The 18,235-nt window shown below is 41.8% G+C and overlaps 1 protein-coding gene across 1 annotated transcript in view; it reads left to right on the forward strand.

Moving 5' to 3' along the window:
- Positions 1-17,495, forward strand: part of LOC113231131 (endoplasmic reticulum metallopeptidase 1-like) — a 42,067-nt gene extending 24,572 nt beyond the window's left edge. Inside the window, exons 4-6 of the mRNA XM_026465318.1 lie at positions 11,595-11,751; positions 16,909-17,011; positions 17,073-17,495. Coding sequence (XP_026321103.1) covers positions 11,595-11,751; positions 16,909-17,011; positions 17,073-17,240 — 428 coding nt within the window. The 3' untranslated portion in view covers positions 17,241-17,495. The remainder of the gene's footprint in view (positions 1-11,594; positions 11,752-16,908; positions 17,012-17,072) is intronic.
- The last annotated feature ends 740 nt before the right edge of the window (positions 17,496-18,235 follow it).

Below are 18,235 nucleotides of genomic sequence, written 5' to 3' on the forward strand. Positions count from 1 at the left end.
TTGCTTAAATAATTTTTATTTCAAAAATATTCACTTGATCCCTAGACGTTTTTGATGTGTGTATATTCTTTATAAAATCTTGACCAAAAGTGTGTTTTTAAACACTCAACTCTCTTATATCTGGTGAGAGCATTGATATTCTGTGTCTCATCGTCGGCATTACCTGGGGAGTAAGCGCAATAGTTCGTCCCATGAGAAAATTACAAGGAGTGAGCGCAACTAAGTCTGACGAAAGGGGAGTTAGGGGTCGAGAATTAAGTATCGCTTCTACTTGCACCAAATGTCGTTAACTCTTCATATGTAAGGTTGGCTAGACCTATTATACGTTTAAGGTGAAATTTTGTTGACTTTACGCACCCTTCTACTAAACAATTAAAATGTGGGCTGTATACAGGTGAAAATTTAAATACTATTTGATTTTCTGCTGCATATGTTGAAATAATAGAATTGGAATTTAGAAGTCGTGAAAGCTTAAGCTTATTACAAGCGCCCACAAAGTTTTTTCCATTGTCGGAAAATATCTTAGCAGGCCTACCTCGGCGGGCAATAAACCTATTTAGACAGGCAATAAAAGCGTTTGTACTTAATTCTGTAACAAGTTCAATGTGTACTGCTCGCACAGCCAGGCAAACAAAAACGCAAGTGTAGGCTTTTAGTAACCTACAACCTCTGCTTTTCTGTCCGCTACCATGATAGGCCCAGCATAATCCACAGCTGTGTTTTGGAATGGAAAATCAGCGTGTAATCTCTTCTTAGGAAGATTTCCCATGATTGGTTGAATACTTTTATTTTTAAATCTGCAACAATTCGTGATATTTTTCGTACGAGATTACGACCACCAATGATCCAATATTTAGGTCTCAATGAAGCCAGCGTTAGCTGTGGACCAGCGTGCATTAACACTTTGTGATAGTGTTCGACAATTAGGTTTGTGATGTGATGATTTGCGTGTAATATGATAGGATGTTTAGTGTCATAAGCGTAATTAGAGTTTGACAATCTGCCACCAACTCTCACTAATGAATTATTATCATTATAAGGCAATAATTCTTTGATTTGTAAAGACCGATATTGTTTGTTGAATGCTTCCCTTTGCACAAGTGTGCACAAAGTGTTCGTTGACTTGTTTAGTTCAAAAACTGACAATTGACCAGTGAACTTATTTTGAGGTTGACGACAGTTATGTATGAATCGATTAATAAATGCATACACATGTTGCAATTTAGAATCGTTTAACATGATCGTTCATAGTGTTTAGTGTGAAATGACAGAGTGATTTTGTTTCAGGTAAGTTTCCTTGTGTGCTTTGTGGCTGTGGCGGTGTTTGTACTGTAGCATGGTGAAGAAAGTTCGGTCCTGAAAACCATATAGTATTGTTAGTTAATTGTAGTGCATTTAAACCCCGTGACCCAAGGAACGTGATACCAGCTTGAGGGTTCAGTATTGTCTGTAATTTCAGTTACTCTGTTGAATACATATTGTTTTAATTTAGATTAAAACATTTTTATCCAGCCTAGGACGATCGTGGAATCGTACCAATAGGTTTCTGAATGAATTGCGAGTCTAAGAGAGGATTTTACCTTTTTGGTTAATCGAGTTGCTAGCAAAGCGCCGCACAGCTCCAATCTGGGAATAGTTATGTTCCTTTTGAAGGGGGCAACTCGAGATTTTCCTATCAGGATATGAACGTGAACATAAAGCCAGAACATAATCAATCAGCCGATATACTGCGAATGTACACACATACGGAAAATGCGTGCATAGATGCGTCACTGAATGAATGAAGTTCGATTCTTACGGGAGAATCGCAGATTACTCGGCGGGGAATTTGAATGTTATCAAGAAAAGGTAAATTTTCAAGAAACTGACTCCATTGTGTCTGAAGTTCTGGGGGGATTTCATCATCCCAAGTTATGTTGCTGCTCCATAATTATTGTAACATTATTTTTGCCTGTAACAAGCAAGGGTTAATTAAACCAAGTGGGTCGAATATTTGGGCAATTTTTGACAACACAGAACGCTTGGTTTGTTTTGATATGTATTTATCACTGATTGATGATGAAAATAGTAAATTATCATTTTTATAATCCCATGTGACACCTAGGGTTTTTGTATAATTTTCATTTGTAATTGTGAATAACTGATCATTACTATTTTCATTATCTTTGTGTATGTTGTGCATAATGCTTTGATCGTTTGATCTCCACTTGCGGAGATTGAAGTGTGCACTGTGTAAATGTTGACTGATGCCCTTACAAGTGCTCAGTAACTTGGTAGAATCATCATCGCCAGTCACAAGGTCCTCAACATAGAAATCGTGTATGATTGATGTCCCAACTAGTATTGTGTCTGTAGTGTTTTGTTGTGAGTTTATTGATTTTGTACTAGTATTATGAATGTCTTGTCCTAGTTGTTTTAAACATCTAGTGGCGAGATAAGGTGCAGAGGCGGTGCCGTATGTAATTGTATTTAATTTGTAGACATTTCCTCTGCAGGATCTGATTGCCATATTTGTTGCAGGGAACGCTGATTAGGATTAATGAGCACCATACGGTACAATTTTTCGAAGTCAGCAGTAACAATGTATTTATGCTGTCGAAATCGTATGAGAATGCTAAGCAAATCATCTTGAACGGTTGATCCAATGAACTGTATGTCATTGAGTGACAAACCTGAAGTGGCCGCAGCAGATGCGTCAAATACTGTTCGAAGCTTGGTAGTGAGACTAGTCTCTCGTAATACGCCATGATGCGGCAGAAAATAAGTCACCTTTTCATTGTGAGATGTCGTGTTTTCGGTCATGAACTCGATGTATTTATGTTTAAATACCGAGTCACGGCTAAACCTACGCTCTAGTGCAAGAAATCTAGCTAGCGCTTGTTCATAAGAAGTGCCTAGGCTACTAGGCAATTGTTTTAATGGAATGTTTACTACGAATTGGCCGTCTGGTTGACGGATGGTGGTTTCAGTGAAAATTTTTTCACATTGCTGTTCGTCTTTAGTCAGATGAGGGGATCAGAAAATGATTGACACACGAAATAGCGGTCGAGTTTTGAATTTAATTCAGTATCAGAGAAATTAAGGAAATTACAGTGGACTGCATTTTTTATTTGTAGCACAAGGCTGGGCATGGCATGAATGAAATGAATTTGATATATTTGTATGAATGGTACCTGAAACTAACCAACCTAATTTTGTTTCATTTAGTGTTGGTTTATTTTTTCCTAGAAAAGTATGATTATATATACCAATGACTTCCCTGAAGAGGTCAGCACCGAGCAGTATCTGCACCTCGAACGGAATGTTGAATGAGGGTTCTGCGAGGTGGATGTGCTGAGGAATTTTGAAAGTGATAGTATTGATTTTATGAGATGGCAACATTTGTGTAATGTGTGGTACAATAAAACAATTAACCTTTTTCTTGAAACTACTGTTTGACAATGATTGAATATTGACATCGCATCGTTGTTATTTGTAAATTTTGATTATATAGACCTTGTATTGAAACATGTGTTTTTTGACTTGAAAGATTGAGTTTAGAATGTAACTTTTCAGTGATGAAACTAGACGTACTTCCGTTGTCTAAAAGTACGCGTACTTTGTGAGATTTACCATCGTTGTCGATGACTCCGACGAGAGCCGTCGACAGAAGAACTTCGTTTTTGTGTATACATGATAATGTGATATTTTCATTATTGTCATGTTGTGTTTGTGTTGTGTTCGTTTCATTGTTAAGTTTTGATGAAGATAGTGTTACACACTCGGGACTAGTACTACAATGAGGCTGCGTTTGTGTTTGTCATGACCTCTGCTCAAACAGCTCAAACATAATTTTAGTGCATTTGCCTTTTCAATACGGACTTCTACTGGAAGGGACTTGAAAGGATAACACTGATAAATAGAATGGGTAGTTTTGCACAAAGGACATGAGAATTGAGGCGTCTTCGATGAGGCCACTGCAAGTGTTTTGGGGCGTGTGAATGACATGTCACTGTGACTACGAGGCTTGTTGCGATTGCCCTCCATGGTCTCGAGCAAGTCAGCGCGTCCTTTAATGAAATCAGAAAGGCTTTGCAAAGTAGAAATTTCCTTGAATTTACTACGCTCCTCTTCCCACTCCCGGGAAGTAATGGGATCAAGCTTGGAGGAAACCATGTGTTACAACCATAATTAATGCATCCCAGTGTTCTGTTGGGAGATTAAGAGCCTTTAACGACCTAAGGTTTTTGTATACTGTATCTATAATGTGTCTTAGAGCTTTTGAAGATTCACGAGTAATGGGTTCAATACTGAACAAAGTTTGAATGTGATTATTTATGAGAAATTTTTTGTTATTATATCGATCACATATTAGCTGCCATGCTATGTCATAATTCTCTGCTGAAAATTCTATTGAATGTATGACCATGGCTGCGTCCTCCTTAAGTGACGCACGCAAATAGTTTAATTTGTGTATGTTGGTATAGATCTGTTGTTATGTATGAACGATGTGTACGTGTCATGGAATCCTAGCGAATCTTGGTAGCGGCCAGAAAAGACAGGCAAATGAACGTGGGTGGAAAATGACGGTGGGTAATTTTAGAGAGGGCCCACCTGTTGCGTTAGCAGTACCCAAACCTGTAACCTGTGTGCTGCCACTGCCCGTAGAGGAAGACCCGCGGGAGATGTGCGGGTGCTTGCTGAGCGTCTCCTCTGCTGAGGCAACAGCCGACAAGTAGCTACTTGCAAAGCTTTCTCGCTCGCTTATTTCCCGTTGTTGCTCATCTGGAAGTTCGCATGATGTTTCAATGTTAGTTTGTGTGCTATCAAAGAGTCATCGTACATTTCTTTAATTATTTGAAGGCGGTTTGACAGTTCTCCGACTTGCAAGTTGCTTAAATTTTTATTTGATAATGTTATTTCTAAATATTGTTTAAAGAGTGTTAGTTTCGTTTCATAAGTGCCTCGAGAATTCTCGACGTTTTTAGATCCATTTTTAAGTTGAACTGAAATTGATTGATTATAGCAAACCTGTCAGATAACGCAACCCGTTAAATGCCTTATGTGGAAATGAATTGAGGTTATACTTAAATTTAAATGTGAGCAGCACATGCAGCAGAAATTCACGGTGCGTTATTAAGCCAGCAGAAACTTAGTGCGCACACAAACGAAGCACGTGTCAGCGCATGCGCTGGCAGCACGTGGCGGCGGCGCGTAGCGTCAGCGGCGCGGGCGGCGCGGCGGCGGCGCGCTTGGTTTGCAAGCTTACGTTTTTCACGTAGATAAATAGCTGGAATGCAATGCCAATGTGAGAGGAAAGAAGCTACAATTGGTGCAAATGTAGGGCGATATGAATGTAAATGTGACTTTCGAGAAATAAAAGTTCAAGGTTTAATTCCTGTAAAAAATTATTGACAATCCTGTGGCGGATTACGTTGATTGATAATTTATCGTCGATACCTATGGCGGAAACCTGAGAATGTAGGTTATGTAGGATACCTACGTAATGAAATGAGTTGAATGAGTGGCAATCCTATGGCGGATTCTAAAATATTGGAAATTTAGCAATTTTGCAGAAAAATGTTGCGTGAATTTACTGTGTAGGTAGTAAATTATGGAACGAACAAGACTTAGCTTCATGTACTTGACGAGACACGATGACTCGTTGTTTGCACTTGTGATGTTTCACGGTCACGGTACTTGATGAGACACGATGACACGTTGTTTGCAATTGTGATGTAATTGGTATGAAGTAGGCACTTTTCTAGATTGTTTCCATGCAGTCGCTGCGATGAATCGGGTACTCCGCCGTAGCTTTTCCGGTGAATGCAAAGACTTTCTATATTCTTCTACAAAATGGCGGCTACGCGTGTTGTCCACCAAGTCGCAATACGGTTGCACGACGAATTGATACGTCCGATCCGGCTCGAAGAGAAGTGGAAAGGCCGGGCGGAGAGAAGGACGACAACTTGGAATGTATAAGTTTATTACTTTTCTGCAAATTGGTTTGAAAATGTATGTAACTTACAAGCTATCACTATCGTGACGTGCGGGCTGGGCCGCGGTTGATGGAGCAAGTGGCGCTGCGCCGGAGGGCGCTGCGCTAGCGCGGCACGGCCGTGGCGGGGGGCGCGCGGGGCGAGGGCGCGGGGCGCTCAGTGTTGCCGCGTTAACACAAAGATACGACGCCACATAGAAAAATTCGTGAGGTCCGCTGGTTCGTTCCGCCGCTTAGTTGGTATAGCGTCTGGCACGGTATGCTAGAAGACGTCGATTCGAATCCGGCCGGATCGAAGGAATTTTTTCTGAGTGTTCGATCTTAGTATTAATAATTATAACAAACTAGTGAGTAGTTTCACAGAAAAATAATTGAATATCAATTCAATAATAACAATTTTATTTTAATGGTATGAAAAAACAAACTATCGAAAAGTATGTCCTTGCGCACACGTCGTCGATATTGAAAAGCATCTCCGTCACCGTACGATAAAAGAATGCATTTTTGTAATACGAAACAGTTTCATGGAGGTACTTACCTAGCTATTGTGTAAGTTATAATTGGGGCAAAGTTTGTTTTATAACACAAAAAAACTATATTAACGATTTACGGGTAAAACAACGCCTCATTGTGTAAGTACCTAAGATTAATTATTAAATATATACCATAGCGCAAGTTTTGCAATGGCCACTTTGACACGAATTGCTGAATAGCTTCGAATAGCTTGAGCTTTAGCAGATGACTGTTAAATGTATCACGTTTGCACTTTAAAAACTCCCAAATAACTGACGCTACAGGACTAACTGGCCCTGCAAATCTTCTTTTGTGACACTGTTTTATGACTGACTGTTCTATTATTGTGTTCTTTCTCAACGATTCGACGTTTTCGAGTTATAGTTGAAGAAATATTATTTGTACCGATGAATGTTATCTCTTGGAACGGGTTATCCTTTCTATTACAATACAATAATAAAACCATTAACATTTTTACTCAAAGCGTACATGGACTTAATGATCTTGGTCCATGCATCAACTATAGAGTTTTTTAAATGGGACAGTATGGTCAAATCTAAAACCATAGAGGTACTGATCGACTCGGTTTCATGTCAGGACCATTTCATTGTATGAGGCGAAAAAGTCAGGACATCAGACAGAAGTTGGTCGAATTTAAATGTTAATAAAATAATTTATTTATTTTCGAACTTGTCTTAGATGCCTACTAAAGACAAAAGAAAGGTAGCCGCAATGAGAGGAAATTGGACTGCAGAAGCGGGTGTGTAATGGAAGATATAACAACAAATAATCTATTTTCACTTTGTATAACAACATTTGATATAATTTCTACGGATATAATCACTCACTGTATACAATCAACGAAAGGTATAACAACATAAGGCATAATTTCAATGTGTATAATAATCCGTCAGTAGGTTTAATAAACATTAGATATAATGATTAGGTGATATAATGAACAAATGGTATAAGTACTACCAGTATAATGTATTAAATAATATAACACAGTATTTCGTTTTACGAATAGTTGAGGCGCTCTATATTATGTTGATTTTGAAGAATTTGAAGAATTTGTTTATTTCATTAAATGCTATCGCAAAATATAATTGTTTTTTATAGCTTTAAGTGATTTTTGTGTTATAAAATATATTTATTAAAACTTTAAGCAGAATATTTAATTCCATATACTAACCTAACCTAAACCCACAGGAGGAGGTCGAACCAACTAGCAAATGCAAACAAATGCAGTTCTGACACTCTTCGGCCGCTGCCGCATCATGCTCGCTGCGCTCGCTCGGCTCGTGCAGCTTTTTCACATACTAACCGAACCTAAATCCACAGTTGGAGATCGAACCAACTAGTAAAGGCAAACAAATTCGGTTCCGGCACTCGCCGGCCGCTGCCGTAGGATGCTCGCTGCGCTCGCTCAGCTCGTGCAGCTTTTTCATATACTAACCTAACCTAAACCCATAGAAGGAGGTCCAACCAACTAGCAAATGCAAGCAAATTCGGTTAATTCACCATTGCACCTAAAGACCACTCAAATTATATTAATAATACATTATACTCAGTGAATGTTATATCTGAAGTGTTTATATAAAAATGAACATTGTGCCATCGGTGTATTAGATTGAAAGTTGTTATTATATCAATCGTCTATCATACACAGTGACCTTTATATCATGCAGCAATATGTCAAATGTCTGTACTAAAAATATGTCATTTGTTATATATTACGAACCGCACCCCTGCGGATCATTAAAAGCAGCTATTAATGCTTAGGAAATATCCCAATACCTGAAAAGGGACCGAAATGTTGGGTTGGTTTAAAAAAAAACAAATATACGCGACTTCAATCCGGGAAAATAGTCTCATTTCATAAGTGTAACAAACGCGAAAATCTAAGAACTCGATAGCTATTAATGCTGCTGCTGCTGCTGCTGCTATGAAACCTGTCTTATAGAAGACTTGCTCCAATGCGTCGTATGGCACTTTTGGGTCACGAAAACTGTAGGTACCTACTGACCTACCTTTTTTTTTTTTTTACGATGGAGAAATGCTTTATGCATGCCACCGAGCTAGGGAGGCTCGGTGGTTATGTGGGACTCTCCCCCCTAAGTGGGGGGCATACCGCACTAAAACTCCATCGGCGTTACCCGCAAGGCCGGGTGTTGTGGGTGCCGTGGGATCCCGAGGATTCGACCACAACGACACCCCCGGCCGCCCTAGGCTTTCGCCAGGGTCCCCGCGCCATTTCGGCACACCTACTGACCTACCTACGACATGTATTTATTCTAAATGCGGCCTGAAGAAAAAAGAAAACTTAAAATCAGAGAAAACGTTTAAGGATAAATACAAAGTGTACCTACTGAACGCACAAAACCAAGACACAATTTCTTAATTGCTATTTATTTTTACTTACCAAATGGTTTTCTACGCTCGGCATATGCGACACCTGCGGCAGTCAGTTCTTTTGCTTGTTAGATTTTTCTCCTTCTTTTCTTTTTACTTTTTTACAAGCTCGATTACCGGGTTTCAGGTGGGGATCTTATCGTTTTGTTATTTTAATTTTAGTTGTTTTTCTCTCTGCAATATAAACATATTTACAATTAATTATTGGGAATCAATATTGTTTCATTTTAATTCATTATTAATACATCAATGTTTATTCAATTTATATAATAATATAATGGTTTGGAAAATACTTACCCAAATGTTTATATTGAAAAAATGCATTACGAAAGTGCACTATTCTGCTGCGTCATACACTCCGGCGAGCGACGCGAGCGTCGGTTTGGGTATGCAAGAGATACGCATCGGAACAGGTTGTTGCCTATCAAAAAGTCACCCACACCCGCACCCCGCTTCGATCTCCTGTATCGTCCGCGCGGACGCCACACTTCACAAAACTAGACATTATCCATTTATTATCATTTACGTATTTCTATATAGTTATATGTACAACATTGTTATATTTATATTTATTATTGTATTATTATTACTATTTCTATTACTCTCGTAGGTTTGCTATCTCTTTAGGTTTACTTCTTTTTCGATTTTATTATCATTGTCAGTGACTCACTCGCCCGGGCTTGCTGAAAATCAGTGCCACGACACGGTAAACAAACCGGTTGTGGCTAAAGCTGAGCAAGTCCCGTTTGCACTAGTCGCGACACGCATGACGATGAATTACCTGCATATTTTGTATTATTATTGTTCCTCAATGTCCTTTTGTTTTTATTATTATTTTTGTTTTTTGTTTATATGCGTGTTTGTGATTGTGCAATAAATGGCTTTCTATTTCTATTTCTAAAAAATAAAAGACCCCTGGCCATCTTACCGGTTGTCCTATGGCACACTCGGACACCTTGGAAGAGATGGCCAATCGTAATTTTTTTTTAAACTAATTTTAAAGGTTGGTCTCAAGACAATTTGTTCTTTTTTCTGTTAAATAATTAATGGTTAATTGTTCAAAGTTCAATAAGAAATAAAGATTTGCAATGTAAAAAGTGTATTTTGACAGCGAAAAAACTATGGTCAATCCACACCGGTTTTACCCTAAACATGTTCAAATTTGCATTTTTTAATAAAAATTATAGTTAGTGTTTACTTTAAGTGTTATAACCTTTTTATAGAAATAAATTACTATTATGTTATTATTATTATTTGATTAAATTTGACAAACTTCGACTGTCCCGATTTTTTCGTCCTGTACAATGTAATGATCCTTACATGGAACGAAGTCGGTCAGCACTAAAAAAACTTTGATCAGTTTTATTAATTTTTATGAGCAACTCACGCTTGACCAAAAAATTGACTGCTATAATTGTTTTTGCAAAAAGACTTATTAACGGTTCCTAACATAGTTTACCTTGTGACTTCTATGGTTTATCCCCATACTGTCCCGTTAAAAAAAACACTATAGGTACCTACCAATCTTGGGGACCTCTAATCCAAAGTTTTCACAATGTCTTCACTAATATGAAGTACCACATAGTGGAATGTGTAATTGAGCTTATATATACATACATTTATAATTTTTTTTATGATATCAAGTGACGGGACGAACAAGTCGTGCGCCTGATGCTAAGCGACACGCCTGTCCATAACAGTTGCAATGTCACTCAGAGCGTTAACCTGTAACGATCTGAGGGGCACTGCCACAGCGCCAGTCCCCCTGAGACGTAAATTGATAAGTTCCGTGTGCCTGTAATTTCACCAGCACCCTTAGCCTTCAAAACCGGAACACAGTAATGCTGACATTACTGTATGGCGGCAGAAATAGTAGGTGGCAGTACTTCCCTGGACGAACTCTTTCACAAGTGCTTCAAGTCGTGAACTAAATAAAAAAAGTTGCCAAAATTTCAACACTTTGAAGAGAAGACCTGAACATCCGGGCTTTACACAATTGACTATCTTCGCTAAGTGCGAGAGTTGGATTAGCCAGTACTTCCGCAAAGTTTCCATGGAGTTTTAGCTTTTAAAAGGTACCCATTACATTGGTACCTATTATACCCCACCCGACGGCAACAACGGAGCCACAGCGATCGTGCCAGTGGCGTTCTTGTTATATAAACAAAGCTAATGTTTTGTGACACAGTAGTTACCTCTAATTGATTTGTGCCATTGAAGAGGTTACAAGCGTTCCGCTTCATGGAAATGAAACCTCACTTCTATCACGGTATCAGATACCCACAAGCGGACTTATCGTCATGACCCGCGTGTTATATAAGTAAGCTTCCATCGTCGCCATGCGTATGTAGGTAGGTACTCACTGCATTACTAAATGAAAGGGACGTTAGTTAATCACTATATAGTAAATATGCGTGAATAGGCCCATCGCCAACGCCTCGTCGCACCGTATTGTAGTCTTGTACACAGAACAGTAAAAACTCGCTAGACTTTGCTCATTTTTACTGTTGGTCGTGTAACCGACAAGTGGGTATAAACTCCCGTAACTGGCGGATTCGACGCTCCCTGCTCAATTATCCAATTCGTACAGTAATTTACATTTGTTTGCCTCAGCATGTGCATCCTTCCGACGAAGTTGCCCACTTTCAGTAGGTACAAGTAGATAAGCTAGGTGTAATGTGTGGTGATGCAGGCGCGAGTGACGACGGCGCGGGGTGTGCGGTGGTGCTGGAGACGCTGCGCGCGCTGTCCGCTGCGCGTGCGCCGCTCAGACACGACGTCGTCGCGCTGCTCAATGGCGCCGAGGAAAACATCATGCAGGCCAGCCACGCCTTCATCACGCAGCACAAGTACGCACGGCCTGTATTGGCTAATGCCACTACCGAGACAATTAATTGAAGGCTCAACGAAATATGTATCACTTTCTCTGTTGCGCTTTACGAACACCGCTTTTAGTAGCGAGTTGTCCATTACATCGAGGCTGGAAAGGTAAAACGTCTAACGTGCATTTGGAAAATTTTACAGTAGAGCGATTTAGTCATTTTTGTTTAAGAAAAAAACCATAACTTTAATTTTTTTGTTATATGGAAAAGCTGAAACTTTCCAGGTAGGTATGTACTATGCGAGCACCATGACACCGGTCGTTGTGGCGTTCTTTGGACTCCTCCAAAGAACGCCACAACGACCGGTTTCATGCTCGTCCGTGTTTCATAGGCCTCTGTCTATGTTCAGCAGTGGACAGCTTTGATGATGAATTTTTACTTATTTTTATTTAATTTAATAGTAAATTAGCACATCGTATTGTTAAACAATATTAATATAATTGAGGTAACGAGAGCAAGATTTCGAAACTCATGTTTTTGCCTTCTACGGGTCGCCAATGTAGTATACTTTCGAGTCCCGTTTGGAGTAGTGAGAGTCAGAATGGCGGGTGTCATTTCATCGCGCTCACGCCGGACACCGCGTGCACCTAATTGGCATAGCAAAACACGCTCTTTTTATTTAGCTTTACGTTTTGACTTAATTGAGAAATCGCGCGGGCGACGACGGCTAGTTTTTGGTCAGTCTATACCTATTTGGAATGAGCTAGGCAGACAGATAGTGTAGAGTGTTTACCGATGATATTTATCCGTAGTTGGGGATTTAACGTAAAGCCCCCGGCAAAGTCGCTCTTAGTTGCACAATACATTTCATTTTGCTTTGACCCAGGGACCTTCCGCTTACTATTTATAATTATTATATTACTACATAAAAACCATTGACTTACAATTATATGGACTTCGGATCCGCGCTAAAAAGTGTCCGAACTTATAGGGCGTTAAAATCGTATACAGAGCGTCATTCACGCTTTAGTCTTCGTTTGTTCGACTGACAGCGAAGCAAGCAAAATTAGACAGTACTGCGATGACATTACAATTTAAATTCAACGTTTTAGCGTTTTCATATTCCTTTACATGTCACTACGTTTAAATAGGTTGACTTGGGACATTTTTTTTCGTGGTTTTTGTATTAGACCCGTCGTCCATTTATTTGTAAGTCAATGATAAAAACAAATTAATTTTAAAAAATACAGTTGTTGAAATTATTGATGTTATGATAAGTTGTACTTTACCTTTTTTTTTTTTTTTTTGACGGGGGGGAAATCTTTATGGATACCCCTGAGCCCAGGGAGACTCAGGGGTTATGTGGGGACTCTCCCTCCAGGCTTGAGGGCCTACCCCACTAAAACCCCCCCCGGGTTTCCCTCTCGCCGGTTGAGTCGGCGCCGTGGGATCAGTGAACATTCACCACGACGCCGCCCGGCCGCCCTAGCTTACGCCAGGGCTCCCGCGCCAACGGAGGGGCGAGTCGGTTGTCCTCCGACCCGCCCCCCAGACGAGTGAGGCCGTGCAGTGCAGGCTCCGGAGTCCCTGTCCAGAACCCGCTGGTCTCACTATGGGATCAGGCGAGCAGCGAACTGCCTTCGCCTTCTCCCCGTACGTCTGCGCCGGAGCGGGTGCGCGTCCGCCGCGTCCTCGTGCACCCGCTCCGCGGCCTCCTTTTGCGACATAACCTCTGCGCAAAAGGAGGCCACCGCCTCCCAGGACTCCTCGCTTTCGAGCATGGCGGCAATCACGCTCGGCAGCGAGAGGTCCTGCCCTACAGTCCCCGTCAGAGTGCGGCGCTGCTCATCCCACCGGCTACACACCTCTAGGGTGTGCTGCGCGGTGTCATCCGCAGCGCCGCACTCGTGGCACGACGGGGACGGTTCCCTCCTCGCCACCTTGTGCAGGTAGTGACCGAAGCAGCCGTGCCCGGTCAGCACCTGCACAAGGTGGAACAACAGTGGCCCGTGGGACCGGTTTACCCACTCTACGAGGACAGGGCGGATCGCCTCTATGGTACGAGCGCCATAGGGGGGATCCGCCAAGCCCTCTTTCCACCGGTCCCGCATGCGCTGCGCCGCGAGGCGGCGCTCCCGCTCCACCTCTTGGGGAGCGGGTCGCTCGCCTCGGTCCCTCATTCCCCGCCGGTAGGTGCGGACCGCCGCCAGGACCTCTGCTTCGAGGTCCCACGGCGGAGTACCGGCGAGGACGCATGCGGCAGCGCAGGCCACCGTCATGTACGCCCTGCACATTCGCAGGGCGACCACCCTCTAGGGCCTCCTCAGCAGCGACTTCGTCGCCGCTGATAAGGCCCCACTCCAAATGGGAGCCCCGTATAAGGCCATACTCCGGGTCACCCCGGCGTATAGCCTTCTGCATGGGGCTCCCGGCCTCCCGAGGTTGGGCAGGAGCCTGCTCAACGCCGATGCGGCGCCCACTATTCGGGGAGCAAGTTGCCGGAAATGCTCCCCGAAGTTCCATCGCCGGTCCAGGACAAGTCCCAGATATTTCATCTGGGACTTGACCGGGACCGATACTTCTGCGATGGAGATGTGGGCGCCTGCCGGCACCGCCCAACCTCTACCCCTCCCGCCGAAGACGGTCACATCCGTCTTCGGCACGGCGACCTCGAGCCCCAGCAGTTGTATTCGGCGGACCACCATGTCCGCCGCTACTGAGGCTCTTCGGGCCGCCTCCTGGAAGGTGGTCCCCCGGACGGCCACCAGCGTGTCATCGGCGTACGCGATGACCGCCGTCCGGGGAAGCAGCGCGCCCCTCAGCACCCAATCATACCCCAGGTTCCACAGTAGTGGTCCTAATACGGACCCCTGGGGTACTCCGCACCTCATTGGGCGCTCGGCGCGCCTCCCTTCCCTCGTCTGGTAGTGCACCACCCTGTCCTCCAGGTAGTGCTCCACCAGACGGCTGAGGTACCTGGGGATATTATGGTACCTCAGTAAATCATCCAGCCTAGCCTTTTATTATATTTTTTAAATGTATATATGGTACCCTTAGGCTCAATTCACACTGGCGCAGAGTCGAAGCGCCGCGACGCGACATGTTTTTCGCCTATAGCATATTCCTCTCTATTTTTCCCATTATTAAGGTACACATTTGTGTTATGCAAATATGGACTCAAATATGGTTGCAGTCGAGCGGCTTCGCGCGTAAACGCGCGTTATTTGAGCGCAGAGGTGATCCGGGCGCACTAATGCGAGCGTCGACGCGCGTCGCCAGGCGTTGTAGTTGAAAAACAGGACGCGACGCGACGCTTCCGCTGTGCGCCAGTGTGAGTTGAGCCTTAGTAACTGCTATAATCATATTGTACATACGCTGTTATTGTGTAGTCAGCACATTCTGTTGCTCATTAATCTGTGATTTATGTTTTGCCTTGTTTTTTTATTTATTTTTCCACAGATATACAATTTATACTTCTTCTAAAGACATTGCCAACCTGGGCATCAGGTTGTTGGCAAGACAACGCTCTTTTACATTACCTATACGTATATCTATTCTAGTTAATTCTTCATTAATTAAGTTACATTAAATACTAGCTAATTTTCTAAAGTAAAACTGTCTTTGCTAAATAATACTGTCTCTAATCATAATATTTATTTCACAAACATTGCATCACTTAGCAATACATGTTTTAATTTCTTTTTCAACACTTTTTTACTAACTTTCGTACTTTCTCCGAGCCAGTCTATTTTATTGAATATTTTTGGTCTAACATATTTATCAGTTCTTTTTCCATAATTTTCATAATTATTATTAACTTGTTTTCGCGTCATTACATATGTAGGGGCCAATATTACGGTATGGTATTGACGCGTAATTGTTTAAATTGATAAGTTAAGTTGTAAAAGGTTTATTGGTAAAGATACAAACTCGATGAGGCTGAGGATTAACTTAACTACAACGTAACAGATACCTGTTACGTTGTAGTTAAGTTAATGAATGTCTAAATTGATTGAATGTTCGTTAAAACACTAATCAACAAACAATAAACAAACGGCCGCGGAAGTAGAATGCAAAGTAAGCGGAACTAAAAATGTGCAGTTCTAAACCGTACGTGCTGCGTAGGTCAAAAAGGAAGGACCCAAAATCAGCGGAACTAAAATGTGCCATTGTAAACCGTACAACATGCTCGTAAAACGAGATGGATAATGTGAAATTTTGTATACTATTTCGCGAGTATCAGATAATCTAATGCACAAATTAATCAAACACCACAACATTACTTACCGAATCAATGTGAATAATTTAAAACTTTAAATTTTATATCGAGTTCTTAGGTTTTCGCGATTGTTACACATAGGAAATGAAACTATTTTTCCGGATTTAAATCGCGAATACATATTTGTTTTTTTCAAACCAGTCAGTCAACCGTGACCATGGGACCTGTAAAGGGCCCGAAACGTCGGTTTGTTTGAAAAAACAAATATACGCGATTTAAACCGGGAAAAATAGTTTCATTTCCTATTTAAATTTTATATTCACACAATTAGTCAAATAGCGAAATGTGAGCAACACAACGATCTAAATTAATTTTCAAAGAGGACTGCATCTGCGTCCGCCATCTTGAATGTTTGACAACCAACTAAATGATGTGCAGCGTCTTCTTCGCACGTCAGTGAAACACAACGTGTGCATGGAACGCCGCATCTAGTACGCTAGTACATAGATATCGTCGGTTGTAGGCCACAATTCCGTAATAGACAGTCTAAATAAATGACTATTGCCAAATTGGTGTAAGCGACATTTGTCCACTTTTTAACAGTTTAGAAAATATTTGAGTAGATCATTACCAGAAAGACTTATTTTTCATCATCATTTACATTAACATAGTCAAGCTGACTGATGTCAATGTAAATGATACAATACCAGTACACTCATGTTCCATTCGGTATTTTTTTCAAAGTTGAAGTCGACTAATCGAGATACCGCCGTGCTAAAACGAGATCACACGTCACTTTTGCTCTCAGCGCCTCAATTTTGAACGATAGACAACAATACATTTTCATTTGGTCGGAAGCACTAAGCTGAAACTACCGACCGGTAAACTGATTTTGTCTGGAATGAAACGAGTCGGGGCGATTGGGGCCGGCGCATGCGATGACGGGAACTGGTTTGGCGGCGCAGGTGGGCGCGCAGCGTGCGCACGTTCATCAACATCGAGGCGTGCGGCGCCGGCGGCCGCGAGGTGCTGTTCCAGGCGGGGCCGCACGACCCCTGGATCATGGAGGTAGGCTCGCAGGCGCCCCCGCCGACGCCCAGAGAGTCACCGAGTCCGTCCTGCGGCGCAGGTGTACGCGCGCGCGGTGCCGCACCCGTTCGCGTCGTCGCTGGCGCAGGAGCTGTTCGAGAGCGGGCTCATCCCCGCCGACACGGACTTCCGCATCTTCCGCGACTTCGGCAACCTCTCCGGTACGCTGGCGCTCGGCGAAATGTTCGTCTTCGTTGCCGACAGCTGACCTCAGTCTACTATTTTTGCTTTGCTCGCTAATCGATTATCTCGCGTAAAACTTCGTAAATACATTTTCAATTGTCTATTTATCGTAATAATTTTTAGTTACATTCTTTTTTGAAGAACTAAGTAAATGAGTCGAATAATTCGCCGTCGTCAAGACACGTACGTAACTCGCAATAATAGGTATTGACGGTATTGAACTTTCAACCTTACGCCGACAGGGTAAAGTCGAAAGAACAAAAACGTAACGAGAATGGACACTCTCCGCGCCTCCCTAGATTCAGATACCGCATCAGGCACCGCACATTGACTGAACCACACCCCGGACACTCCATACGACGGTCGAAAGTTATTAACTGCTACTAATACATACAACAAGGCGCTATCTACACATGCGCAAATGTGTTACCCATCACTTTCTCGTACTATTATTACATTACATGGTCAGAGCGGCGTGGACTGAACGACAACAAGGCTGTCGGCGAACCGTTTTCGCGCAAGACAGCTTTGATGTTTGAAAATAGTTTTCATTTATTCATTACGAAACTTGTACGTTACTATTTGTAATGGTCGTGTATTGTGTTGTGGGCTGTTCATCATTATTTAAACCGGATAAAGAGAGGAGTTTCTTTCATTTTTCGGAAGATGAAACGAAGATGAGAAAAACTTATGTCTGGGGTTCGTTCAGTTATTGTTTTCTTCATTTATTTAGTGTATAATACAGATTTATTATATCAATATAATGAGGCGCCCTTACTTCATGAGCTAGTAGACAAAAGTTCTCGAACTTTCACTAATTATTAACTAGGTAATAATAAACTTGGATACGTAATTTCAAATACCTTATTTAAAAGTACCTATCCAAATTACAACATTTTCAGTGCTTTTAGTATATTTTTTAAGTAAATCTTCGATATTATTCTACGAGTAGTTAGTGAATTAATGAAAAATATAATAATAGGGGTTAAAGTATGAAATTGCCGATTTGTACTGAAAATC

The sequence above is a fragment of the Hyposmocoma kahamanoa genome, unplaced genomic scaffold, assembly GCF_003589595.1.
Source record: "Hyposmocoma kahamanoa isolate Upper Pololo Valley unplaced genomic scaffold, ASM358959v1 64, whole genome shotgun sequence".
In the NCBI taxonomy this organism is placed as follows: Eukaryota; Metazoa; Arthropoda; class Insecta; order Lepidoptera; family Cosmopterigidae; genus Hyposmocoma; species Hyposmocoma kahamanoa.